The sequence below is a fragment of the Capsicum annuum genome, chromosome 12 (assembly GCF_002878395.1).
Source record: "Capsicum annuum cultivar UCD-10X-F1 chromosome 12, UCD10Xv1.1, whole genome shotgun sequence".
Classification (NCBI taxonomy): Eukaryota; Viridiplantae; Streptophyta; class Magnoliopsida; order Solanales; family Solanaceae; genus Capsicum; species Capsicum annuum.
Window position 1 is genome coordinate 154,346,813 of NC_061122.1, and position 27,645 is coordinate 154,374,457.

General features: G+C 35.3%; 1 protein-coding gene across 7 annotated transcripts in view; it reads left to right on the top strand.

The window, feature by feature from the left end:
• LOC107850579 overlaps positions 1-21,387 on the top strand; it is a 33,317-nt gene extending 11,930 nt beyond the window's left edge. For 4 of the 7 annotated variants that reach the window (XM_047400426.1, XM_016695194.2, XM_016695195.2 and 1 more), the window contains exons 3-7: positions 16,686-17,210; positions 18,994-19,055; positions 19,178-19,434; positions 19,552-19,808; positions 19,937-21,387. In XM_047400426.1, the coding sequence (XP_047256382.1) occupies positions 16,686-17,210; positions 18,994-19,055; positions 19,178-19,434; positions 19,552-19,808; positions 19,937-21,139 (2,304 nt within the window). In that variant the 3' untranslated portion in view covers positions 21,140-21,387. The remainder of the gene's footprint in view (positions 1-16,685; positions 17,211-18,993; positions 19,056-19,177; positions 19,435-19,551; positions 19,809-19,936) is intronic. The other 3 variants (XM_016695196.2, XM_047400427.1, XM_047400428.1) reach the window with 1 other exon arrangement.
• The last annotated feature ends 6,258 nt before the right edge of the window (positions 21,388-27,645 follow it).

The window sequence follows — 27,645 nt, forward strand, 5'->3', positions numbered from 1 at the left end:
TAGAAGCACAGGAGGTAGGGAAGAGGGATAAGTTCAAGTATCTCGGGTCCGTGATCCAGAGTAACGGTGAGATTGACGAGGATGTCTCGCACCGTATTGGGGCGGGATGGATGAAGTGGAAACTCGCATCGGGGGTGCTGTGTGATAAGAAGGTGCCGCCCAAGCTTAAAGGCAAATTCTATAGGGTGGTAGTCCGTCCGGCCTTGCTGTATGGAGCGGAGTGTTGGCCAGTTAAGAACTCCCACATCCAAAAAATGAAGGTGGCAGAAATGCGGATGTTGCGCTGATGTGTGGACTGACCCGAGGGGATAGAGTTCGGAATGAGACTATCCGGGAGAAGGTTGGTGTGACTTCAGTGGAGTGTAAGATGCGGGAAGCACGATTGAGATGGTTCGGACACGTGAAGAGGAGGGGCATGGATGCCCCGGTCCGTAGGTGTGAGAGGCTAGTGTTGGATGGTTTTAGACGGGGAAGGGGTAGACCGAAGAAGTACTGGGGTGAGGTGATTAGGCGGGACATGGAACAGTTACAGCTCACCGAGGACATGACCCTAGATAGGAAGGTCTGGAAGATGCGAATTACGGCAGAGGATTAGGGCCAGTTCGGGTCGCTAGTGTAGGGAATGAATTGGTGGGGGTGTATTCCTGTTATGATTCCGTATTCAGTGTTTCGTGTTCCGTGTTCCATGTTTATTACGAATCTGTGTGCTTTCCTCTGCTTTATATTCCTGCATTCCTGCTTTACTCTGTTTTATATTCCTTATGGGTGCCGTATCTATGTTATGTCATCTGCTTCTGTGCTGTACTATGTGTTTGTGTGATATCTCGTGACTTGAGCCGGGGGTCTTTCGGAAACAGCCTTTCTACTTCATCAGAGGTAGAGGTATGGACTGCGTACATCTTACCCCCCCCAGACCCCACAAAGTGGGAATACACTGGGTTTGTTGTTGTTGTTGTTGTTGAGTATGACTCCTTATCCATGTATTTGGACTCTTTTTTAATCTATCATATAAAATAGTTGTATCTTTAGCAAGATCCTTCATAAAGGAAGATATATAATTCAGACTATCCAGAAATCTCTGTAATTGGGTTTTTGTCTGTTATAATATCTAAAAATTTAGAAGCAAATTCTATGCTTCTGTTGATAGGGACAATTTTCCCTTGGTCAATATTATGACCTAAAAATTCGACTTTCGTCTGGAATAGAAACATCTTTGGTTTAGATATAACCAAACCATTATGTATAATGATCTTGAAAAGATTCAGATGTTTAAAGTGTCTTAATATTTTTTGAGAACACCAAGATGTCATCAATGTAAACAATTATGAAGTTGCTATAAGGCATAAATATATCATTCATAATGTTCTGGAATTCCGAAGAAGCATTCCTTAGTCTAAACGACATGACATTTCATTCGAGTTGTCCCATAAGAACATTAAAAACAGTCTTATATTTATCTGCCTCTAATATTTGGATTTGCCAATAACCTGATTTCAAATCAAATTTTGAAAATATTAGTGCATCATATAATCTATCCAGTAAGTCCTTATTAGGAATCGGATACCTGAGATTTAGAAGGTCGTATGAGACCTTTATGCAAAAGAGAATCAATTTCTTTTTTGCACAATTCTAAATATTCAGAATTCATTTGGCAAGGTCTTGCATTAGTGGGGATATTACCCTCTTGAAAGCTGTCTTCATATGGAAGACTAACCACATGCTTTTTTCTTTGCCAAAAAGCATTTGGATGGTCTCCACATATTTCTAGAGAAAACTGGTTTTTCAGAAAATCTATTTTTACTATCAATTTCGGATTTTGAAGAGTTTGTTCTATTGTCAAACTACAAATTTCATTTTTAAAAAAATCCACTTGCCTATTTTTGGAAAGTATTTTTTCTTTAATCAAATTTATATATCTAATATAAGGTGGTTCACACCATTCAAACTTGATTTCCTTATTATTAAAGGTGCGAATTAGCCCATTTTCATCCCACCGAGTAATGGAATACAGATGGACAAACCATGGTTTTCCCAGAATGATTGTTGCTGATATTTTTTATCAGTACAAAAGTTTCTGGTATGCATATTTTATCGACAAATATATGCCTTGGGGATTTCGTATTCTACCCCATCTTATGACCACTAGCATTTCTCAGGACATGAGTGGTTTTTTCAAAATACTTTGAAGGTAATAGACCTTCTTGGATGCAATTGCAACCCGCCTCTCTTTCAATTAGAGCAGTAAATTCTTTTTTATAATTATAATCAATTAAAAGAATTACTTTAGCATAAAAATGTTGCTGAGTAACTGCTTCTAACGTTTGAAGGAATCATTCTTTAGGTAAGGTAGGATTATGACTTACCTCTGTAGGTATGACACTTAGGTTTTCTAATATAGAAACTCTTTTGTCCAAAACTATATTATGATCTTTAAGGAAAGATATTTCCTTCTTGAGATTATCAATCTCAATCTTTAGATCTTGGGTTGTTGCCGGGACAGCAACCATTTTCTGTCTTTCTTTGAGAAGCCCTTTGGGACGGTATTTCCTCCGGTTCTTTAGAAGAACTAGTAGAGGGTTGGTCATCCTCTTGGCTCAGATTTTTTAGCATTTCTAAAAGAGCTACTAATCTGTCTTCCTTTAAGACATTAACTTCCAAATCTTGAAATTGAGAGTAAATGTTGTAGAAAACATCTTCTTGTTATTACAAGGTTGTCCTTGTTGGCATGGAAGACATTCGTCTTCTGAAGGCATATAATCTTCATTATGAAGGACCCGTAGTTCTTCATCCGTAGATGAATGTTCTTTCTCATTATCGCTATGGTCCGAGCTAGAATTTTCCGGAGAGGAATTAAGGAATATCTTGCACAAAGTCTTTTATTTCCTCATCAATCATGAGACTGTTAATTTTCTCCTTGACTTTGCAATCTTTCGCAAAGTGGCCTACTCTACCACATCTGTAGCGAGCATTCGTTTTCGTAGATTTGATAAAATCCTTCTTGGTTTTATAATCCCTTTTCCTCCTATATTTTTTCTCAATTCTCTTAGCCTTTCTACCCTGAGAGAATTTTTTCTTCTTATGCCTATAATGCTCTTTAGCACTCCTAGGAATATCTATGACAAATTGTTCACAGAATTCTCCTAGTTGTTGTCTTTCATTAAGACAATACTTCTTAACTTGCTGATTCAACTTTATCTCATTACATAAGACCAGACCTTCTTGAGTACAAACATTGATCAACTTTCCATAAGTGTACTCATCATAGTTAATACTTAAGGAAGGTCCTCTAAGAACTTTTCTAACTCTTTCAGCAAATAACATTGGAAGGCCATCTATAAATTTGGACTTTCAGTGAGAGCTATTACTTTGTGGTAATTCCATGACTCTTGACAGGAATACATCCTTGTACCATCTAAAAGATGTGAGAGTCTTACATCTCAGGTTTTGGAACATAGTTCTGATAGTCTCATTGTTATCAGACCATCTTCCAGAAAAATGTTCTATAATATTAAGAACCAAGGTGTAAACCTCATTTAGAACTGGTTGGCCCTTTTCCATCTTAACCGTATGCAAAATTTTGGCGCGTTGGTCTAAAGTGAGATAGTTATTCCACCAGCCTTTTAGCTGACCTGTGAATCCTGTAGTAATCATTTCTACAATAGTCTTATCATTATTATCCTTATGAACCTTGCAAATCGTACTGTACATCAACATTCGATGTACTACAGTAGAAATTTGTCTATCAGTGAAACCATCTATGTTCCATTCATAGATTTCGTTTTCCCTAAAACTATTAGGAGTGAGCAATTCTTGCTCTTCTAATAGAATATCTTGGGGAGTTGGTCTAGGATAATAAAACATCCTTTGGACTGGTTTCCTCGCAATTTGTTTTGAGATTTTATTAACATTACTAGAACCTGATTTGTCCTATGTTTTTCTCTCACTGTGGATAGGATTAATCTTCAATCCACGGAATTTTTCTTCTAACAATTTTTCTATATTATCTAAGTCGATGCCTTGCTTAAAATCCCTAATATTAGGGGGAGGCTAAATACTAGTAGTAGCAAGAGCAACTTGGTCTTTTTGGTCTTTCTGCTTAGTATTACTAAGCTCTATTTTCTTTAACTCAGAATCTTATCAACTCTCTCATGTAGGGAAACAATTTGTTCACCTAATATGCTCATATAAATATTAGCATAATTATGTTGTTTTAACATCATATTGACATGTTGAGAAGTAATAAGAGCAGTATCATTCTCAAGCAATTTAGCAAATGCAGTAAAATATACTACTTTGTTATCCTTTTCAATTTGAAAAGATTGTTGGGGGAAAGACTGATGTGGTGATTTCACCAGTACTTAATTTAAAGTCTTTCGTAAGCATGAAAATATAATTATCCACATATTTGGCCATAAACCAAGGAACAAAAGCAATCATTATATTGTGAAACAGAAAGATCTTTATAAAAATTTTCCTGGAAAGTAGTTTTTTCTTCTTTATTAAAGCTTTGAAAAAAAAACAATTTCTGAAGAGTTCCCATCTTGATTTAGAGAACTCATCTGAGATCTTTTTTCTTGCCGGTGATCCCGGACTAAAATCAATTTTGTTTTGATTCATTTTAAACCTGTGGTAAAATTCATTTCGGATTCAGTTGGATCCATATCAAGAATAATGTTAGCAATATTATATCTATCAATTCTGATATTATTCATCTTAGAACTTTCTCTTATTTGAGACGTGATGCTCTAGATAGAGAATTAACAATATAATCAACACGGGAAATATATGATGATGTTGACCCGGTTAATCTAGATGCAGATGCAACACTCAAATTATTAGCTCTATTTACTAGAGGTAAGAAATCAGAAAATCTAATTTTAACTGTGCCGTCAGCGGTCTGTTCAACCTCTGTAATGTTGCTATTCGATTCATTCTGAGGAGGAGTTGCATCCTCAAGAATCCATTCTTTGGGAAAATCAATTTCATCCCATTTAATAGGTCTTCTAGCGATAACTTTAAAACTACCAAAAATAGATTCTATAAGAATAGTTTCATTTTTAAAATCCATCATTTTACATATAGGATTTAAAGTATAAAGAGGTTTATAGTAAATTCTATAACAAATACATATAACCTCAGTACCTGACATGTTATTGTAACCATGTAATTTAATGCTTAATATTAAAGCATTTAGAGAATTCTTATCACTTAGAGATATCTGCGAATTAGGATAAGCATTAAAATAAATATCTGCAAATTAGGATAAGCATTAAAACAGCGTCATAAGCCAAACTTGTTTGAACAGTCCCTACAAGAGACTTCTTCCAATCTTGGTTTCTACCATCTCGTATAGCTGCTATAAAGCTTTCAGGTAGACCTCTCAAAGTTAATGGTTTAAAAGCTAGTTGAATTAAACCAATATGGATGAATCTATAAGATTCTCTGTAAGGAGCTAAATCATTTTTAGATAATAACCTGAAAGTAGCATGATCATTATCAGCAGTAAGAGTCTCTTCAGTTGTTTTAACAATTTGTTTAAGACCCAATTTTTTAGAAGTCCCTATTTGATATTGTGTGGATAATTATATTTTCATGCTTACGAAAAACAAATTGTTTTCCTACATGATAGAGTTGATAAGATTCTGTCACGACCCGAACTAGGGCCTGGCCGTGACGGACATCCCGAACCATGAAGGCCCGAATGTCCTACTCGATCTGGTAGTCATGCATAACATTCATATAATAAGAGAAGATGCGGAAATACAATCTGATACGGAAACATGGTCATTTACTCTGAGATTCAAGACATAAGAACGAAAGCTGCAATTCAAAACATTTTACAAGATCTGACTCAGTCTACGAAATCTCTACTATATCTCAAAACTATTTTGAAAACTGGGACAAGGCCCCCACTAGACCAAATCAACGGAATAATATAATCTGAAATAACAAGCCTTCTGGAACAAAGAAGGTTCACCACTGCACGAATCACTTTTCTCTGGGACCCTCTACTGATTAGCCGGACCCTTGGACTGAGCCTCCGAACCTGGGAGGTAGGGGGTCAATACAGATGTACTGGTACGCAGAGTAAATCCAATATAATAATTTATATTCAACATATATGAGAGCAATTTAAAACATTTCATAAACATATCATATAGTAAGAAATCTCATGGGCATTTCTGAAAGACTCTGTAAAATCATCTGAACTCTGTGACACTCTTTGTTTTACTTCTGCGCTAGGTGGTATACCCTACAACTCTGAAATTCCACGGGCTATGTGGAATCCGTTATTGACTCGGCGGGAAGCTTCTAACCCAAGTGTGCCGCAAGGGTTGGAGTCTCTGACTCTGCCACGCCACACGGCCGTCGCCAACGCAAAAATAATATACCCGGATCGGCAAATCACGGTTTTAGGCTAAGAGTTACTTGAACTCTAGCCCTCTTCAGGCAACCACCTAACTCTCTTTATGATCATTTTTAACTCTTTAAGACATGCATTCTCTGAAAACATACTCTGAAAACTCTTAACTCTGTTATGGCATACATTTATATGGCATCGTCATACCATTGACTTGCAAGTCACATCTCTGAGCCATTTTTAGCATATTCCCATCTCTATTTTCAAAACATAAATTCGGGACCACCATATCAATAAATCATTTCAAAGAACTCTTTCTCTAAAACTCATGTAAACACATGTATGGCATTCTCTTTGTCAAACTTTCAATAATGCAAGGTGGTCATGTCAAAGCTCTTAATCTCATGCGAGTCTCTCTTTTAACAAAATATATTTACATCAAGAAACTCCCTCTCTTAAATCTCTAAATCGTGCTCAAAATACTATGGTATTTGAGTAAACTATTTTCAAGCCATAAATCATGCATTTCAATCAATCACCATAAGATCATAAACATAAGGTTATCACAAGAGAGGGATTTTTCATTATTTGTGCTCTTAAACAAATCTTCAATTTCAAGTTTCATACATATACTTATATATGTAAATCAATTTAAGGGGATAAGGCCTAAAGGCCAAAACAACAATATCATTAAACATGCATAAGACATAATAAAATCTTGGATCTCAAAACCCCTTTAACAAATTCATGCTTGATGATTTTTAAATGATAATTGGGTGTTTTCAATAAGCCCATATAGTTTTAGGATAAACCCCACGTACCTCAATTTAGAAATTTGATGGATGATTCTTGAAGCCTACGGTTTGGGGATTCCAAATCTTCAATCAGTTTCGAAAACCCACGGTTGAATCTTGAGTTATTTGGGTTTTTAGTTGGAAACCCTAGAGAGTGTTCTTATAAATTTTTGAAGAAAATATGAATAATGTGGTCACTTGGGAGAAAGATGCCGTGTTTAAATAGACCACCTCCGCGACGCGCCAAGCACCAAAATGATGGTGTTTTACGAGTAGAACTTAAATTAGCCATAACATCTTGCCCGGGTATCGGATTTGGGTGAATCTTATATCAACAGAAAGCTCATTCAATTTTTCACACTACATAAATGATTAACATGGAAATTTTGCATAGGATTTATGGCTTTTGGATCATCTACTCATAGAAATGACGGTTTTCGTTCTAGCCCGAAATGCGGAGTGTTACAGATTCTATCTGAGTTAAAGTAAATAGAGCTTAGTAATACTAAGCAGTAATAGCTTTGATTCAGGCTTCATGGCAGAGGTCCATGTGAAAGGTTTGTTAGCCAGGAGGGCGTTAAAGGCCGTGTTTTGGACCCGTTTTGACTTAAAGCAATAACTATAAGTTTATGTTTTGCTTATAAGTGTTCCTGGAATATCATTGAAGCGATCTGGTCCTTACTTGGTATCAGAGACATGGGATACTTTTATTAATAGATGTTATATGTTCAACACATCTTTTATCATGAATATCATGAGAAAACAAACTACTGTTAAAAACAGTAGAAAAGAAGAATATGATATGCCACAACAATTAGATCTACTTAATAAGTGGACAATTCCTAAAGTTCAACCCCAAATGATATATCAAATGGGGACTTTTGAAAAATTAGGTCTTAAACAAATTGTTAAAACAACTGAAGAGACTCTTTACTGTTGATAATGATCATGCTACTTTTAGGATATTATTCAAAAATGATTTAGCCCCTTACAGAGAATCTTATAGATTCGTGCATATTGGTTTAATTCAAGTGGCTTTTAAACCATTAACTTTGAGAGGTCTACCTGAAAGCTTGATAACAGCTTTACGAGATGGTAGAAACCAAGATTGGAAGAAGTCTCTTATAGGGACTGTTCAAACAAGTTTGACTTATGGCCTTGTTTATTTTAATGCTTATCTAATTAGCAGATATCTCTAAGGGGTCGTTTGGTAGAGTGTATAAGAACAATGCAGAATGTAGTGTATTAGTAATGCTTGCATTAGTAATACTTGTATTAGTTATGCATGTATTATTTCTTATACATTGTTTGGTTTAATGTATAAGAAATAATACATCTTACATAATTTCTATAAAAGAAATGTTTGTTTACAAAAATACCTTTCTTTGATTTTGTACATTTTTTTGCAACAAAGTTCTTTTGTCTTCTCAAACATAATTAGTATTGTTGAACTAGTATGTAGAGGTTTTAAGATTAATTTCAAGACCAACGTCTTTGCGCAGAAATGTTATGTCGACGAATTAACATAGTCGAAATAAAAATAAAATATAAGACGTAAAATTAAAAAATAGTCTTAATTTTTTTAAATCTTTTTAAAGATCCTCGAAGCAAAGCAAAAATATGTTATAATTATTTAAATCAACTTATTCATTGTTGTAAATTAAAATGGCGGGAAAAGAAATTGTGAAATGTTCTAAAAAGATTCATTATTGCAAATTAAAATGACGGGAAAAAGAATGGTTAAATATTTTGAGAAAGAAATTGAGGGGTATTGAGGTCATTTAATAAGTTAATGCATGTGTTTAAAGTCTTTGTATTGCTAATACATAGGAAATGGAGTGTATTACTAATACACACTCTAATACACAAATGAGTATACAACTAATGCTTGCATTAGTTATACATAAGCAAAAAGACGTACCAAACAAGGTACTAGTAATACACATTAACTAATGCATGCATTATATTTTACAATACACTCTACCAAACGACTCCTAAGTGATGAGAATTCTCTAGTGGGATAATTATCTCACTTTAGACCAACGTACCAAAATTTTGTATGCAGTTAAGATGGAAGAGGATCAACCTATTCAAAATGCGGTTTATACCTTGGTTCTTAATATTATAGAACATTTTCTAGAAGATGGTCTGATAATAGTGAGACTATTAGGACTATGCTCCAAAACCTGAGATGTAAGACTCTCACATCTTTTAGATGGTACAAGGATGTATTCCTGTCAAGAGTCGTGGAATTACCACAGAGTAATAGCTTTCACTGGAAGTCCAAATTTATAGATGGTCTTCCAATGTTATTTGCTGAAAGAGTTAGAAAGTTCTTAGATGACCTTCCTTAAGTATTAATTATGCTGAGTACACTTATGGAAAGTTGATCAATGTTTGTACTCAAGAAGGTCTGTTCTTATGTAATGAGATAAAGCTGAATCAGCAAGTTAAGAAGTATCGTCTTAATGAAAGACAACAACTAGGAGAATTCTGTGAACAATTTGCCATAGATATTCCTAGGAGTGCTAAAGAGCATTATAGGCATAAGAAGAAAAAATTCTCTGAGGATAGAAAAGCTAAGAGAATTGAGAAAAAATATAGGAGGAAAAAGGATTATAAAGCCAGGAAGGATTTTATCAAATCCAAGAAGCCGAATGCTCGCTACAGATGTGGTAGAGTAGGCCACTTTGCGAAAGATTGCAAAGTCAAGGAGAAAATTAAGAGTGTCACGATTGATGAGGAAATAAAAGACTCTTTGTGCAAGATATTGCTTAATTCTTCTCCAGAAAATTCTAGCTTGGACCATAGCGATAATGAGAAAGAACATTCATTTACGGATGAAGAACTGTGGGTCTTTCATAATGAAGATTATATGTCTTCAGAAGACGAATGTCTTCCATGCCAACAAAGACAACCTTGTAATAACAAGGAAGAAGATGTTTTCTACAACATTTAATCTCAATTCCAAGATTTGGAAGTTAATGTCTTAAAGGAAGACAGATTAGCAGCTCTTTTAGAAATGCTAAAAAATTTGAGCCAGGAGGATGACCAGCCTTCTACTAGTTCTTCAAAAGAACTGGAGGAAATACCTTCCCAAAAAGGTCCCTATTCCATGACAGAAGTCCGCAAACTTCTCAAAGAAAGACAGAAAATGGTTGCTGTCCCGGCAACAACCCAAGATCTAAAGATTGAGATTGATAATCTCAAGAAGGAAATATCTTTCCTTAAAGATCATATTATGGTTTTGGACAAAAAGGTTTCTGTATTAGAAAACCCAAGTGTCATACCTACAGAGGTAAGTCATAATTCTACCTTACCTGAAGAAGGATTCCTTCAAATGTTAGAAGCAGTTACTCAACAACATTTTTATGCTAAAGTAACTCTTTTAATTGATTATAATTATAAAAAAAAAATTTACTGCTCTAATTGAAAGAGAGGCGGGTTGCAATTGCATCCAAGAAGGTCTATTACCTTCAAAGTATTTTGAAAAACCACTCATGTCTAGGGAAATGCTAGTGGTCATAAGATGAGGTAGAATACAAAATCCCCCAAGCATATATTTGTCAAGATAATATATGCAAGCCAGAAACTTTCGTACTGGTAAAAAATATCAGCAACGAAATCATTCTGGAAAACTCATGGTTTGTCCATCTATATCCCATTACTCGGTGGGATGAAAATGGGCTTATTGGCACATTTAATAATAAGGAAATCAAGTTTGAATGGTGTGAACCACCTTATACCTGATATATAAATTTGATTAAAGAAAAAATACTTTCCAAAAATAGGCAAGTGGATTTTTTGAAAAATGAAATTTGTAGTTTGACAATAGAACAAACTCTTCAAAATCTGAAATTGACAAAAAAATAGATTTTCTGAAAAATCAGTTTTCTCTAGAAATATGTGGAGATTATCCAAATGCTTTTTGGCAAAGAAAAAAGCATGTGGTTAGTCTTCCATATGAAGGCAACTTTCAAGAGGGTAATATCCTCACTAAGGTAAGACCTTGCCAAATGAATTCTGAATATTTAGAATTGTGCAAAAAAGAAATTCATTCTCTGTTGCTTAAAGGTCTCATACGACCTTCTAAATTTTCATGGTCATGCACTGCATTTTATGTCAATAAGCATGCTGAACAGGAAAAAGTACTAAGATTAGTTATTAATTATAAATCTCTCAACAAAGTCCTCAGATGGATCAGATATCCAATTCTTAATAAGGACTTACTGGATAGATTATATGATGCACTAATATTTTTGAAATTTGATTTAAAATCAGGTTATTGGCAAATCCAAATATTAGAGGCAGATAAATAGAAGACTGCTTTTAATGGTCCTATGGGACAATTCGAAAGAAATGTCATGCCGTTTGGACTAAAGAATGCTCCTTTGGAATTGCAGAAAATTATGAATGATATGTTCATGCCTTTTAGCAACTTCATAACTGTCTACATTGATGACATCTTGGTGTTCTAAAAAATATAGAGACACTTCAAATATCTGAATTTTTTCAGAAAGTACATTATACAGAATGGTTTGGTTATATCTAAACCAAAGATGTTTCTCTTTCAGACGAAAGTCAGATTTTTAGGTCATAATATTGACCAAGGGAAAGTTGTTCTTATCAACAGAAGCATGGAATTTGCTTCTAAATTTTCAGATATTATAACAGAAAAAACCCAATTACAGAGATTTCTGGGTAGTCTGAATTATATATCTCCTTTTATAAAGGATCTTGCTAAAGATACAACTATCTTATATAATTGATTTAAAAAGAGTCCAAATACATAGACAGGGAGTAATACTCTCGCCTTAAAAAATATTAAGGCAAAGGTTAATAACCTACCATGCCTTATGCTAGCAAATCCAAATTGGGACAAAATAATTGAAACTGATGCTTCTGATATTGGCTATGGTGGGATTTTAAAACTATATTCCTTACAGGATAAACAAGCCTACATCATCCAATTTTATTCTAGAAAATGGAATACTAGCCTGAGGAATTATGCAACTATTGCTAAGGAAATCCTTGCGATAGTTAAATGTGTTTTAAAATTTCAAGGTGATTTATATAACCAAAAGTTTTTAACAATTGATTGTCATGCTGCTAAGTTTATATTTAATAAAGATTGTAAACACGACGTGTCCAAACAAATGTTTCCAAGATGGCAAGCTTTATTAGCTCCATTTGATTTCGAAATTCAATATTTAAAGGGATCAGATAATAGTCGTCTTCCCGACATTTTCACTAGAGAGTATCTAACCTAATGTCTTCCATGTTATACAGGATGACATGTCAAGGTTCAACCTCCTCTAATAGAGGCAGAGGAAATATCCTTGCCCAGATAGGAAACCAAAGGCTAATAGCAGCTAAGGCTGGCAACGAAACCGGAAAATTCCGTTTTGGTCCATTTACTTCGTTTCCGGTGACGTTCCGGTACCGGTAACACAATGGTGCCGGTTGGTACCGGTATACCGATACCCAATGGTCTGAAATACGGTACCGGTGCGAACCATCCAAAAATTCCAGTAATTTCGGTTCTAGTTGACCCGTTCCGGTTCCGGTTCCAGTTCCGGTCCGGCGACTTGAAGACTGAAGACCGTTACTATTTTTATTTTTTTCTAATTTTTGTCATTTGGAATTTTGGATTTTGGAATTGGAATTTTGGATAATAACTTAAACTTATTAATATTATATTAACTTATTATATAAAGTTAACTTAAACTTATTAATATTATATTAACTTATTAATATATAAATATAATAACTATATAAGTTAATATATATATATATATATAATTTAAATTAAAAAGAAAAAAACTGTCAAGAACGGTACATAACTTACCAGCTCCGGCATCTATTCCGGTGTCGTTCCGATCCGAACCGGTTCCACACTGGTAACCAACGGACGGTGCGTTGGAAGCAAAAATTCCGGTATTTTGGTTCCGGCGACGGTTTCGGTAAGGCAGTTCCGGTACCGATTCCGGTTTCGGTCAAATCGGTCCGGCGGTTCCGGTCCGTTGCCAGCCTTAATAGCAACAAATATTCCAAGCTCATTTGATCCTAATACGGATCAACAACTGTACAAGGATTTCTTGGAATTTATAAAATCCAATAAGGACTTCTTGGAATTTATAAAATTCAAAAAAGGGGAGAATGTTGTCCCTTCATGCTCTAGTGCTCTCACTGATGATAATAATGAGTATTGAGCTCTTTGAGTAGAATGAAGCAGATGAAGTTACACTCATCTTGGAAAACAATGATCTTAGATGGAGAGATAATCCATGGCAGTTGATGTAAAGGTATTTAGATAATACATCCTATGCCACAATTACATACAAATATCGTATGCACTATGAGACAATATTATCTCAAATAGAGTCAGCTGAAATTCAGCATTTTTATACGGCTACCAATATCAAGAAAGACTATAGTTTTTCTAAAATTATTATTAAAAAGATTTTTACTCCAGAAGAGTGGGGAATAAGTACTCTTAAGGAGAAAGATTATATTCATCCAGAACAGAAAGTCTCGGTAAAATTCAATTACTGGGATTATGTTGAAAACTTTAATAAAGCCTTATTATACGAAAATCCTAATAGGAAATTCGTGGTTTATCAAGGTCTGTGGAAATATCTACAAACAAAGCATCCTAAATTGGTTTGCGCAATGGTGGATCTATTATGGTCCTTCGGCAAAAATTTTGTCAAAACCTTTTAAAAATTTATATACTGATTGGATAGAAGTATCTCCGATGCTTCTCAAACTGCAAAGAGATGATATCTACTTTAAAGGAATATCGACAATATATTTCTTTATTGAATTTTCTATTCCATGGATTATGAAATGGTCCGTGGAAGTAAAACCTAACCTTGACAATTTTCAATGTTTGAACAAAATTCTGGAACAAACTCAATAAAAAAACAGCTAATGGACATATCTATGACGAACAACTTATTGATTCTATAAAAACAACCATTGCCCAATACAGAGAACAAAGGGAATATGGCCCTATTACATGAACAAGATGAATTTAGTCCATTAAAAAGCATTGCCCGGAAATTTCAAATGAAGAAAGGAATTGTATCAAAATCCAAAATAATTGCCTCGTATATAGAGGAAGTCAAAAAAGATTTAATGTGAAACCTAGATAGAGAAAATGTTTCGGATATATCCATGGCATCTGCAGGTCATAACACAGATAACGAAGAAGACTATTTAGCTGGGGAATCCCAAAACATCCAGAGTAATGAAGAATTAGGCCTGGATGAATATTTGAAAAAGTGACATATTGGAAGAATTTTCCAAATCAACAAAAGCCAAAGAAAAGATATGAACTGAATTGATTGAGAAGACCCCACTATCAATTACATTATAGGGGGACAACACCATGTGGAAAACAACTTTTTTAAAGTATGAACAGTAAAGACCACTTTTTTTTTATAAAGTAAAGGCCATTTGTGTAATAGTAAAGGCCATTTTATTTTTTCTTGAGTATCCGCTATATAAGGATCTCATTTTTCATTTTGTAAGGACAGGTTTTGGAGAAGCCCCCCTCTGTCTCTCTACTACTCTAAGCATCCTTCTCTTGTAATATATTCATCTTGGAATAAAAGTTTTTAGTTCTAGTCGCACCCATCCAACTTAAGGTATTTTTATTTTAAGTTATTTATCTTATTTTTATTACTTGTCATATTAACCTAATGATAGGCTAAATACCTTGTGTTGAACTATAACATACAAAGCTATTAGTGTAGTATGATAAGAGTTACTTAAATAAGAATCAAATCACCTAATGATATTAAGCTTGCTAGACATAAACCTGCAGTAATAGCTTTGATTTAGGCTTCATGCCGGAGGTCCATGTGAAAGGTCTGTTTGTTGGGTTCCAAATCGAGAAGGCGTCATGCAAAAGCTTATAGTTTGCAAACGTTGAGACAATAAATCATAGGACAAAGAAAAACATAATACTAAAAGACATATTATTGATATGGTTTGATCAGACGACCTACATATTAAAAATAAAATTGAAAAACCTAAAATCTATTGGGAGAAATCTCCCCCTAAACACAGACACTTTAAAGACTACATTGTAGATGCTATTGCATTATGGTATGAGAAATGGGTCTTCTATTTATTGATGTCCAAAATCTTTCCTCCAAAAAAGAGGTTTGCCAAATATGGAAAAGCTTTCTATTTTCCTTGTAAGGAAAAATAAAATAATTATGGTACTACTTTTATTTTCCTTCAATAGAAAATTAAAACTTAATTTTGGTTAGAAAATTAGGGCAAAATCCTTAACAAATCTCCCCTTTTTGGCTTAATTTTCTTTACTTGATCCGCTTTCTTCACTTCTTTGATCTTCACAGTCTTCATTACTGCTGCTTGACATGCTTAAAAATGGAGCTTTTGAGTTAAAAGTATGTGAGCCTTTTTGGGTTAAAAATATTAGTGCCCTTTTGCACGGTTAAAAGTAAGTTTTATTTTCAAATATGTGACAACAGGATTGTTGAAAATATGACTGAAATATTGTCTTCCACATGTAGTTGGACAAAAACTTCTTTATCTCCAAATTGGTTGCAACTTGATTTGAAATCGCTTTGAACCTGTTTAATCTCGTTTCACCAAATCATTGAATCTTTGAACCGTAGGCTCTGATACCACTTGTTGCGCTCGAAATCGAGAGAGCGTCATGCGGAAGCTTATAGTTTGCAAACCTTGAGACGATAAATCATAGGACAAAGAAAAACATAATACTAAAAGGCATATTATTGATTTGGTTTGGCCAAACGACCTATATATTAAAAATAAAATTGAAAAACCTAAAACCTATTGGGAGAAATATTTTCCTTCTAAGAAAAGTAAAACTTAAACTTGGTAAGAAAATCAAGGCAAAAACCCTAACACTGTTAGCCAGGGGCGTTGAAGGCTGTGTTTTGGATCCGTTTTGAATTAAAGCTATAACTATAAGTTTATGCTTTGCTTGTAAATGTTCCTGGAATATCATTCAAGCGATCCGGTCCTTACCTACATTGTTTTTCTCTTCTTCTACTACATTGTTTTTTCCCTCCAAGTACAAGTTATGGTGTTTACTGAAAGAGGGTCAGTGCCGAAACAACTGATTGGACATAGTTGCATCTCAACATTCTCTTTTAAGTTTACTTATGTATTTTTAAGGATGAAAATTGTGCGCACCAGTGAAAACTTATTTGTATCAACTGGCATGTTTAAATGCATGTTCCTTGCCAAAACCAAGAAAGCCGATAGGTAATTGAGTTATTGAAATTATTTTATACTTATATGATGTGTTCAGGACTTCTGTTAGGACCTATTAGAGACAGTACTGTTAGATGGTCAAAGCTGAGCCCGAGGGATGGATTTTGAGCTTTAATGTGGCTTTTGGTGGCATTGTGGTTTTCATTGAAAGAATTTTCTTCTTGCCTTTACTGGATTATGATTCTGGAGATTAGAAAAGGTATCTTACTTGTTAACTTCCTAAGCTGTGTAATTGTTGTTCATCGTCGCAGGATAATTCTGAAGAAGCTCACTCTTCAAAGGGTTCCAGATGGCCTCTTTCTGAAGGAGAACCGAGGAGTTCACAAAAGAGATTATGTTCTTGCGTTACTTCAGGCTGTGGATGTGATAGTAAATGCACCCCGAAGTTTTCTCCTTCCCTGTTGACAGGATTGAATACTTCGAGAAAACAAGATTTGGTAACTCCAAATTCTGGTGGTGAGAGGAGATGCAATCTTCAGTGTTCTGATACCTCTGATTTGGGAAAACCGACTCTGGAAGAATCTGACGCACTAAAAAATTTCTCTGTGAATGCAGTAAGAAAAAGTAAATTGTCTTCCAGTCTGATTACTTTTCAGCGACGACCCAAGCGGGGCAAGGATGTACGTTGGGCAGAGGCCAAGTGCAAGCTTGAAGTTGAAGATGTTGCTTGCTCAACAGTTGCAAATATTCCATGTTTTGATGCTTCTCATGGCTCTGAAAAATCAGTTGCTCAGAGTTGCTCGATGGATCTTTCTGCAGATCTTAAGCATCCAGAGGTTAATCCTTATCCTAGGACAAGCCACTTCATTGCTAGACTATTGGGATAAGAAACATAACAACTGCGTGCAAAAACAAAATATTCTGCTTTTATGTCCACACAAGGCACAACTAAAGTATAGTTTCAGAAGTATTATGTCAAGTTACTTGCTTTCCTATAACTGCAGATACTAGTCTAGGTTCAGTAATTTGAGAGACAATTTCACTCTGCATGAGATTTTTTTTCTGCATCCTGCTTAAATTGGATACTTGGGGTTTTCTCCTTTGACATGTTAAGCTATGTGAAGGCATTGATCTCGTTTCATCTTTGCTTTGCTTGTTAGGGTTTTTGCCTGATTTTCTTACCAATTTAAGTTGTACTTTTTCTTGGAAGTAAAAAATAAAAATAACCATAATTACTTTTACTTTTCCTGAAAGGAAAATATAATTCTTTTTCATAGTTGGCTAACCTCTTTTTAAGAGGAAAATTTTTAGACCTCTATAAATAGAATACCCCTTCTTATACAACAACGCATTAGCATTCACAATGTAGTCGCTTAAGAGTCTTGTTTAGGGAGAGATTCTCCCAATAGATTTTATCTTTTTCCAATATTAGTTTTAAATATGTAGGTCGTTTGACCAACCATATCAATAATATGTTTTTAGTATTATGTTTTTCTTTGTTATTTGATTTATTATCTCTATGGTTTGCAAATTTTAAGCTTCGGCATGATGCCCTCTCAATTTCGAACCCAATAAGTGGTATAAGAGCCTATGGTTGAAAGATCCAATAGATTCGTGAAGCGAGATTAAAGATAGGTTCAAAGCGGTTTCAAATCAATTTTGCAACCAATTTGATGATAATGAAGATTATTGTCCAACTACATGTGGAGAATTTCAATCATTTTTTCAATAATCTTGTTGCTCCATCTTTAAATAAAATCAGTTTTCAACTCAGGCTTATGGGCTCCCTGCTTACTTTCAACGCTTGGGTTTTTTTCTACTCATGCATTTACTTTTAACACATGAGCTTCACTCTTAACGTGTTCTCATTTTCAATGCACAAGGCTCCACTTTCAACCCTGTTTACTTATAATTAATGCACAGGGCTCCAATTTTTAACCCTTATCAACTTTTAATCAAGGTAAGCAACAGTGATATATGAAGATCGTGTTAAGAAGGAAGATCAAGATTGTTTTGTTAGAAAATCAAGCCAAAAAGAGGAGATTTGTTAGGATTTTTGCTCTAATTTTCTTATCAAATTTAAGTTTTACTTTTTCTTTAAAAAAAAATAAAAGTAACAATAATTATTTTTACTTTTCCCAAAAAGTAAATATAATTTTTTTCCATATTTAGCTAACCTCTTTTTAAGAGGAAAAGTTTTAGACCTCTATAAATAGAATAACCCCCTTTTCATACAACAACATATTACCATCCACAATGTAGTCATTTAAGAGTCTTGTTTAAGGGAGATTGCTCCCAATGGATTTTATGTTTTTCCAATATTAGTTTTCAATATTTAGGTCGTTTGACCAACCATATCAATAATATGTTTTTAGTATTATGTTTTTGTTTGTCATTTGATTTATTATCTCTACGGTCCACAATGTAGTCACTTAAGAGTCTTGTTTAGAGGGAGATTCCACCAACCATATTAATAATATGTTTTTAGTATTATGTTTTTCCGATTTCGAACCCAACATTGCTGTCCTACTAAAGACCTGATGAAGACTGACATGCAATTTATTTCTCTAGCAAATCATGTAATTTCAATGTTAACCAAGTTTTTGAATTTTACTGTAGATAACCAACCTAGGTGACCATTATCAATGTGATTGTGCTGGATCACCTTCACTGATGAAGATGTAAGCTTAACCATCTTCTACTCCTGCCTTACAGTGAAATGAGGAGACAGGTTTAATAAAAGATTCTTGTCTGGAAATGTAACCTAGTTTGGAGATTCAATTTTATTTCCTGGCTTGTACAGATTGTTAGATGTTAATGAACAGCCTATCTCAGTGAAGGAAGCTCCACCAATTGGCAAAGTAGCTGTTACAAATTCTGGTGTAGGTTTCTCTGGTTTTGACGACTCTGTTGCTTCAGATGCTTTAAAGGACTCTCCATTTCATAGCCCTCATGACCGTTCTTTTGATGCTGTATCCAACACTGAAGTGCCAATATCGTCTCCCTTAGAGTTTGCAAGCAACAGAGGTCCCCTAGCTTTAGATCTATCTATACCTTGTGGTATGCATTTTTATTTGGTTTTATCCTCGTGGATTTAAGATATATGTTTTTGTAGGACCTCGTATTCATGAATTCTATGTGTCTCAGTATGCTTCTGTTTTATATTACCATGTTCAGACAGTGATGACAAAATGGACTGCAATAGGTCAGAACAAGCATTTGATGAACACCTGATTTCAACTGTGCTGGAAGTTCAGAAGAACCCTACTTGCTCCTTGAATGGAAATGATTCTATGGTTTTACATGAGGTGCCTTCTGACGAAAGTTTGGAATTTCTTGACAAGAAGCTCGAGAAGATAACTCCAATTCACGCAGAGGTGCCTGAAGCGGGTTGCTTATCTGGAAAAGCATCTTTGAAAAATGAGTTGCTGCAGGTTAGTTCATATTAAAGAAACTGTTGCTTATCTCAATCTCTACCACTTTTCCGTGTAGGCTGTGTTATTTTCAATTAAGTGAATCTTTTAATGTTTGATTGAGATGCATTAAATTTATTTTCTTTCAGCCTTTGTCAGAAGATAGAACCTGCAACTTTTTCCCATTAGCAAGCACACAGGAAAATGAGAGTGCTAATTCTAAAGAACGAATAGCTTCCTCATTAGAAGATAATAAGCATTTTGCGCTTGATGTAGCGGAATCCTCAGATTTTCTTGGTTTGTCACTGCCAACTGAATCTCTGGTCGGTTGTCAAGCTTTAGCTTCGAGATCCTCACAGTTGGCTGATGTATGGAATCAACCAAGGGAATTTATTCAAGGAGCAGTTCCTCAGCTTTCTGTTGATGCATCAATGCTTCACCGACATCAAATGATCCTGGACAACATTCTTAATAGAGCAAGATCTCAAAACGGAAACAAGAGGAGATTTGCAGAAAAATTAGGGTCTCTGACCAAGTGGTCAGAAGAGGAGCTAGATTCTCTTTGGATTGGTGTGAGGAGGCATGGAAGAGGCAACTGGGATGTGATGTTGAGGGATCCAAGGTTGCGCTTTTCCTGGAGGACATCAACGGACTTGGCAGAACGGTGGATGGAGGAACAGACAAGACTTTTACATGGAAAATACATTTCCCCTGTGAGACAGTTACGTACAGCTGATCTTTTCTCGCATGATATGGATGGTGTTCAACTTTCACTTGGGCATGCACATTCCCAGTCAGAGGACAGCATCTGGAGCCAAAAACCGTTCCATTTTCGAAATGCTCAAAATACTTCGTCCAAACGGCTTCACCTGGCTACAACAAATGTAGGGAGCTTAGAGTCTCTTTGTCTCAGGGCAAAACGCAAAAGAGCTAGGTTTGATCAATCCGAGAACCCAGCAGGTTCGGGTATTGAATGTTCATTCAGTTCTCGAATTATGAACAGAGTGTCTGAAGTGGGTAATTTGCCTCACTGGCTTAAAGAAGTGGTTGCTATCCCACCCAGGCCTCCAGGATTTGCGCCAGATTCTTCATGGGTTTTCCAACCGTGGATTGGTCTACCATTTTCTGAACCAAACAGAGCTCATTGCGAATCAAGGAACAGATTGAGCGACTTGTACATTTCACCAAGAACTGAGAATGATGGTAGTGCGGATTGTGCTCATCTCCCTGCAGTGGCTACGAGAGAGGGGAAGCAACACAATAAGTCAGAAGCGGATAGAAGAGTTGAGTTGATTGTCATCAATAGTGACGCCTCATCTGAGGAGACAGTATCTGATGATTGTAATGTATAAGACTAGCTTAAGTTGGAATTTCATAGTTCAGCAATAGTTAAGCTTGTATAAAAGTTTGTAACCTAATTATCTCAGGTACTTCGTGAGGGTGGGATTAGCTGAATCAAGTAGTTTTTTTTTCCCCCAATTATCGCAATCCTTTGATTTGCAAATTCCTATCTTAGCAGCTATTTGCGCTGTATGTTGTGAACTCACTCTTGTTAGTAACATTTGAACTCTATGACAACGTTTGTATTTGCTTGGCTTTTTTTCTTATTGCAGTAGCTATTTGCAATAGCTGTTTGTTGTGAACCAGGCAAATCCAAACGTCGTCATAAACTCGAGTCTGCGAAAGCTTTCTACCCTGGCGCATCATGTCATACAGAGGTCATTTCTTGTGTTTCATTCTCATGGCAACAACATAGGGTCTGGGTTTCATTTTCATAGTCTAAATATATGATTCAAAAGATGATCTCTGATATGAGCTTGTGAGGTAAACGTGAATCGTTTTGTTTTGGATAGTAGTCAAATGCTAAGAGTACTAAGTAGGTCGCCTTTGCATCTCAGGTGGTTACCCATAGTATATGGTATGGTATGAAATAGTTATTACGAGTATCATTTTTGTTTTGATTGTTTCTAAAAATATATGGTATGGTGTGATTTGATTCAATGGTTAGGTAACAATGAAAATTCTCAGTTTATATAATCACCAAGTTGGTGTTATCGCATGTGTTGTAACTTTATGTATTTTTTTTTTCTCATTTACCTTTACTTATTATTTAATAATCCTATTTTATTTTTTATATTCATAAAAATAATACAGTATGATGCAACACAATGCAATACCAATAATTATGAAACAATATATAACAACCATCCGAACGAAGTGTTAAGTGCTTTCTTGAACATGTTTGAGCTAGGATCCAGGTCAGATGGAATGTAACAAACAGGAAGGAGATGACAAATTAGAGCAAAGGTAACATAATATGTTTACTGTAACTGAGAGCTGGCTGTTTTTACTCAAACTGGCTATTTCTACGCTTATTTAATCTTTGCTTCTTCCATATTCTTCTTATGTGGGTAAAAAGATGATGACTAATTTGATCTGTTATTTTACCTCATCAATTGTTTCGAAGTTGAAAACTTTTTATGCAGAGCAACAATTCTCAAAAGAACAAAAACTACGGTTTCTTTTGTTGTTTCTTTTAAAAATTTAAGGAGGAGACGATTCATTAGCGGAAATGCTGGAAATAATTCTTAGTTGCTTTTCAGATACAAAATCTCTATTAACAATAAAAACTTCAAACACACGTTCAAACAATTTGTGAACTATCAATATGAAGTTTCAATAACTTCACACACAAGTTCAAACAACTTATGAACTATCAAAATAAAGTTCAAACTATTTTCCGGAGAATAGCAAAATCAACATTTAAAGAGATGAAAACCAAAAGATCAAGTCCATCGAATTCATGATGTGTCCTTAAAGAATTTATTCCCCTCAAGCACCCGAGGTTAATGGAATATATCCACCCATGATAAAATGATTCACTTCAGCAAATAGTGGTGCCTTAAATTTGCTGAATTTCTAACACACTCAACGATTCGTAAATCACACTTGCGTTTTTAGTAAGAACAAGACGTTTTTCACTTTAAAATTTTGTACCTTTACCTGAGAAAAAATTCAGGTATTTATAGTCAAGAGGTGTTGCTTCAGAAAAGAAGCAATGGTTCTTGAAAAAATGCACTGTTTCAGGCTGTCGTCGGCCTGCGGACCCCACATGCGGCTGCATGCCGCAACTTGTCCAAAACCAGAAAGTTTTGTCCGATATGCATTCGACCTGTGCTGGCACCTGCATCCACATGTGGTCAGATGCGCACAAAAATCCCAGTGTCGTTTCCAAACAGTGCCTCGAAGGGTCGTGTCCCTTCAATGTGCATTGTGACGTGTGTCCGCACTTCCTTACGTGCGTCCGTAAATGGAGAATTTTCTTATATTGGATTCTTGAATTAAAACATCACTATTTTTCAGGTTTCAAACGAATTTTATCTAAAAGGATAATCTCTTGATCATTTGACAAATCCAAATTTAAAGTCAAAGCCAAAGACGAGCGGAGCGACGATGACGATGGTGCAATGCTTGTCTTCTTCTTGCCTCACTATCCACATGAAGGAGTTTTCTATACTTAAGCACAAGGATTTTCCTTACTCCCACCAATATGGGAGAATATTCCTTTTATAAAATGAATATACACTTCAATTTTTTCTCACTTTTCTTCCCTCCATTTTCCTCACACTTTCACTTAGAACCCAACAATCCCCCACATGAATGAAGAATGAATATTTCATCAAAAATCTACGGCCAAGTGTATAATCTACAAATAAAAAATAATTGCATCTGGAAGTAGGTTTCCCTTTGAGCTTTTCTTAGTGAACTTGCACCGTATGCACTTGGTCAATCAGTATATGTTATATCTTTCAACCATCGAACTTTTATGTACACCTAGAGAATACAAGTCATACAACTAGCCTTTTAACATTTATGGTTCTCACGATTTTATTCGTTTCATCCATGAACACCACATGGTTTCACGAGAGTTTAGAGAATATGCCTTTACTATCATTCTCCTTAAAGTGACTTCCACTTCATCCTCACATAGGTGATTCCTAAACATTTAATCATATTGATTAAACTATTTGGTCAAAACTGTCAAACTTAGAAACCATTAAAAAGCTTCAAATCATAGACCTTATCCTTGTTTTCTAAATATTGTCTTTATTATGAGAACGAGTTGAGTTAATTGACAATGCTGAACAATCAGTCACCACTCTGTTTGATCTCCTTGAATCTAGCTCTTGGGATCTCCAATCCGCTAAGTAGAGTTTTTGCTGTGATGAATTATCCTAGGCCTTAAATTTATTTCCTTCGATGAACTCTCAACTTCCTCTTTAGATAAGTCTTTTGTACGTGAATCTGACACATTATCCTTTGACTTTACAGAGTTAATCGCGATAATTTAACTAGAGAGTAGTTCTCTAACGATATTATATATCTTTATTATATAGCGAGTTTACCGTTTTACATCATGCTCCCTACCTTACCTATTGCCGCTTGACTATCATAGTGTATACTTATTGGTGCCAAAGGTTTGAGCCAATAAGGAATATATTTCAAGAAATTTCGAAGCCATTCAGCTTCTTCATTGACTTTATCTAACAAGATAAATTCAGATTTTATTGTAGAGAGGGCAATATATGTCTGTTTAGATGATTTCTAAGAGACTTCTATACATATCCACTAGTGAATTTTATTTTATTTGACCCGGTGATCCAATTTACATCATTATATCCTTCAATTACTGCTGGATATTTGTTATAATGAAAAACATAGTCTTAAGTATATTTTAGATATCCCACAATTCATTTTATTGCCATCCATTGAATATGATTGGGGTTACTCGTGTACCGACTTAATTTACTGATAACGCATGATATATATGATCCCATATAATTCATGATATACATCAAACATCCCAACACTCTTGTGTAGTCCAATTGTGAGTCACTTTCACCTTTATTCTTTTGAAGTGCAAAGCTCACATCTAATAGATTCTTGGCAATATTGAAATCCAAATACTTGAACCTGTAAAGTACCTTTTCAATGTAATGAGACAGTGACAATGCCAATGCTTATGGAGTTCACATCAACAACTCTAAGGTCTTTTATATCAAATTTTCTCTCAAGTATTTGTTTAGTAACATTGTATCTTTACTGATAATCAACATGTCATCCACATACAAACAAACAATTATCTTGTGATTTGAAGTGTCTTTAATATAAAAGGAAATTTTGGCACGCCCAGTGTAAACAGATGATCTCTCTCTCTCCCTCCCTCCCTCTCTGTCATGATTCGAACTGGAACCTAGCTATGACGGGTACCTCAAGTACCCCGTGGACTGGAGATTACCCCCTTCACCTAACCTAACCAACATATCAACCATAAGTATAGGATAAATTATGTACGTATAATACGATAGAACAATATAAGACTAACAACACCTCAAGAAATGTCTAAATCATTCATTACTACAACACACTAAATCATCACACCCAAGTCCACAGTAATTCACAATGTCTTTACAATCCAAAGTTAATATAATGTTGGCACATATCCTCGACAATAGCCAAAATCCAAGTCTAATAAAGTCTATGACATTGAGTAAAAAGGCCATAAAATGAATAGCTTCCAAACTGTGGAAGCTCACTACTTCAATGTCAAATCACGAGCCACTCGAACACCTGGTCACCACGCAGAAAAAGAAAAAGAAGGTCCGATCCTTATATCGGGTGGGGATACAACGTTTGAAGATGGTTAACGGTTGGTACACTAGCATGTAACTCAGGTAAAGAGGGATAAAATAATGCCATCAATAAAATTGAGTTAAATCATTTTATGCAATCACGTGTATGCATACATATATATATGTCGTGTCGGGATAGGGAACAAGGCTTAGTATGAACTTTAAAAATATTAACCTGGGCTGTGTAGCATAACCGTTATAAAATAAGGCACCCACGGGTTATGTGGATCCAGCTCTTCCTTGGCTGGAAGGGCCCCAATGCGTATAGCTACACGAGCCAAAGAATATCTTTATCCGTATATGCCATTATGGTGAACTCAATCCTCCCGACATAATCAAGATGACTTTAGCACCAACATATATACAATATGGGGAACTCGAACCTTTCATTCATATATTTATTCGAGGGACTCAAATATCTCGGTCATATAGACACCTGCATCGGCTATTGTGGTTTCCAGTGTGAATTCTTCGAACTTCTTCTTTCATGGCCCGACTACACATCTCACTTTAAAGTCCAATTTAAAACATTCATTACACATACACACAACCATTAGTCTAATTACTTACCAAAGGCATCCCATTGGTATCGTCATACTAACTCCACTTGAAAGCGTACAACATGCCATAACGATTATCATTCAACATTGGGACTCGAACTTATTGTCTATGCAAAAACATTAATTCAATTCAAGATCTAGGAATCGAACCTATTTCGCCATTTAAACCACCAAGGTTACAATTTAAAACCACTTATGACTCACGAGGTCTTCATGAAACCATTTACCAACCATGTTCATTAATAGGCCAATGCCTTAGATTAAGTCACAATTCAATTCAATTTATGACCGTGAAGACCTTTATAAAACCATTCATCCTTCATTAACATTCTTAGGCCAAGCACTAGTTCAAAACACAATTCATCATGTGACAAAATTCTTCTTATAGACATTTTCACAAATAGGTTGAGGGCATGCCATTATCAAACCATTATTCAAGTAAAAAACCATCAAGTTAGGGTTAACCATGACCCATTCATTAAACCACAATTCCCATGCACCCCCATATGCAAAACCATTATCAAAAACATGTACAAACACAAGTGAAATCATGAGAGAATAACACCCAACATTATACATTTAAATCCTCAATCATGGATTCCAAAACCATCATTTATGATTCAAGAACAATGTTAAAAACATATGATTTTTATGAAATAACAATGAAGGAAGAGTCACATGCCTGAGTTACGATGATTCAGGAGAGATTTCGATCCTTAAGCCTCTAGATGAGCACCTTGATGAAACCCTAGCCCAATCTCCTTGAAAAGATTTTACAGAGTTTATGAGAGTGTTTTGATTTTCCAAAGTGAGGAATGAGGGACCAGATGGTGTTATAAGACGTGGGGTCTTAAGGGTATAGGGTGGAAAATATCTAAAATACCCTCAGCATAAAATTTGTAAAAGACTCGCAAGAAGGTATGGCTTGGCCTCTCCATTCGTACCCACATCATACGAGTGGTACCCTCACTCGTAAATTGATCAAAATTTTGGACATCACATTCTATCCAACATATAACTCATTATCCTAAATCGTACCTTACCATAAGATTAGTACCTTTCAAGTCATACCCTAAGCAGAATATCAAGGATAGACACTGAACAACATAGATTGGCACTATACTTCTCGTATCATGTACATACGACTATTATGATGCCTTCTTGTACTAAGAATAGAGCTTTTACAATGTGGCAATGACCAACATACGACTAGGATCCTTGACTTGTACCCACACTATACGAGTGGCATGGTGTAAGTCGTATGATGCACATAAAGTTCATGATTCCAAAAATATTGCAAGGGCCAAAGTTTGGAGTGTTTTAGTCTCTCCCCTTAGGATCATTCCTCCTCGAATGATGGGGCGAGGCACTATAAGCACGATTAAACCCCAAATAGCTTTACTCTTATCTTTAAGACAGAAAGAAAACACCAAGAGATTCACAATCTATCATCAACAAAGGTATAAAACAAAGGTGTTATGAACAACACATACCTCAAACACAATTTTCTAGAATCGGGAATAGGAATAAATAGTTGGACTTCATATCCTCCTAGGCTTCCCAAGTAGGTTTTTCAAACATTGGTTCCGCCATAGAACATTCACT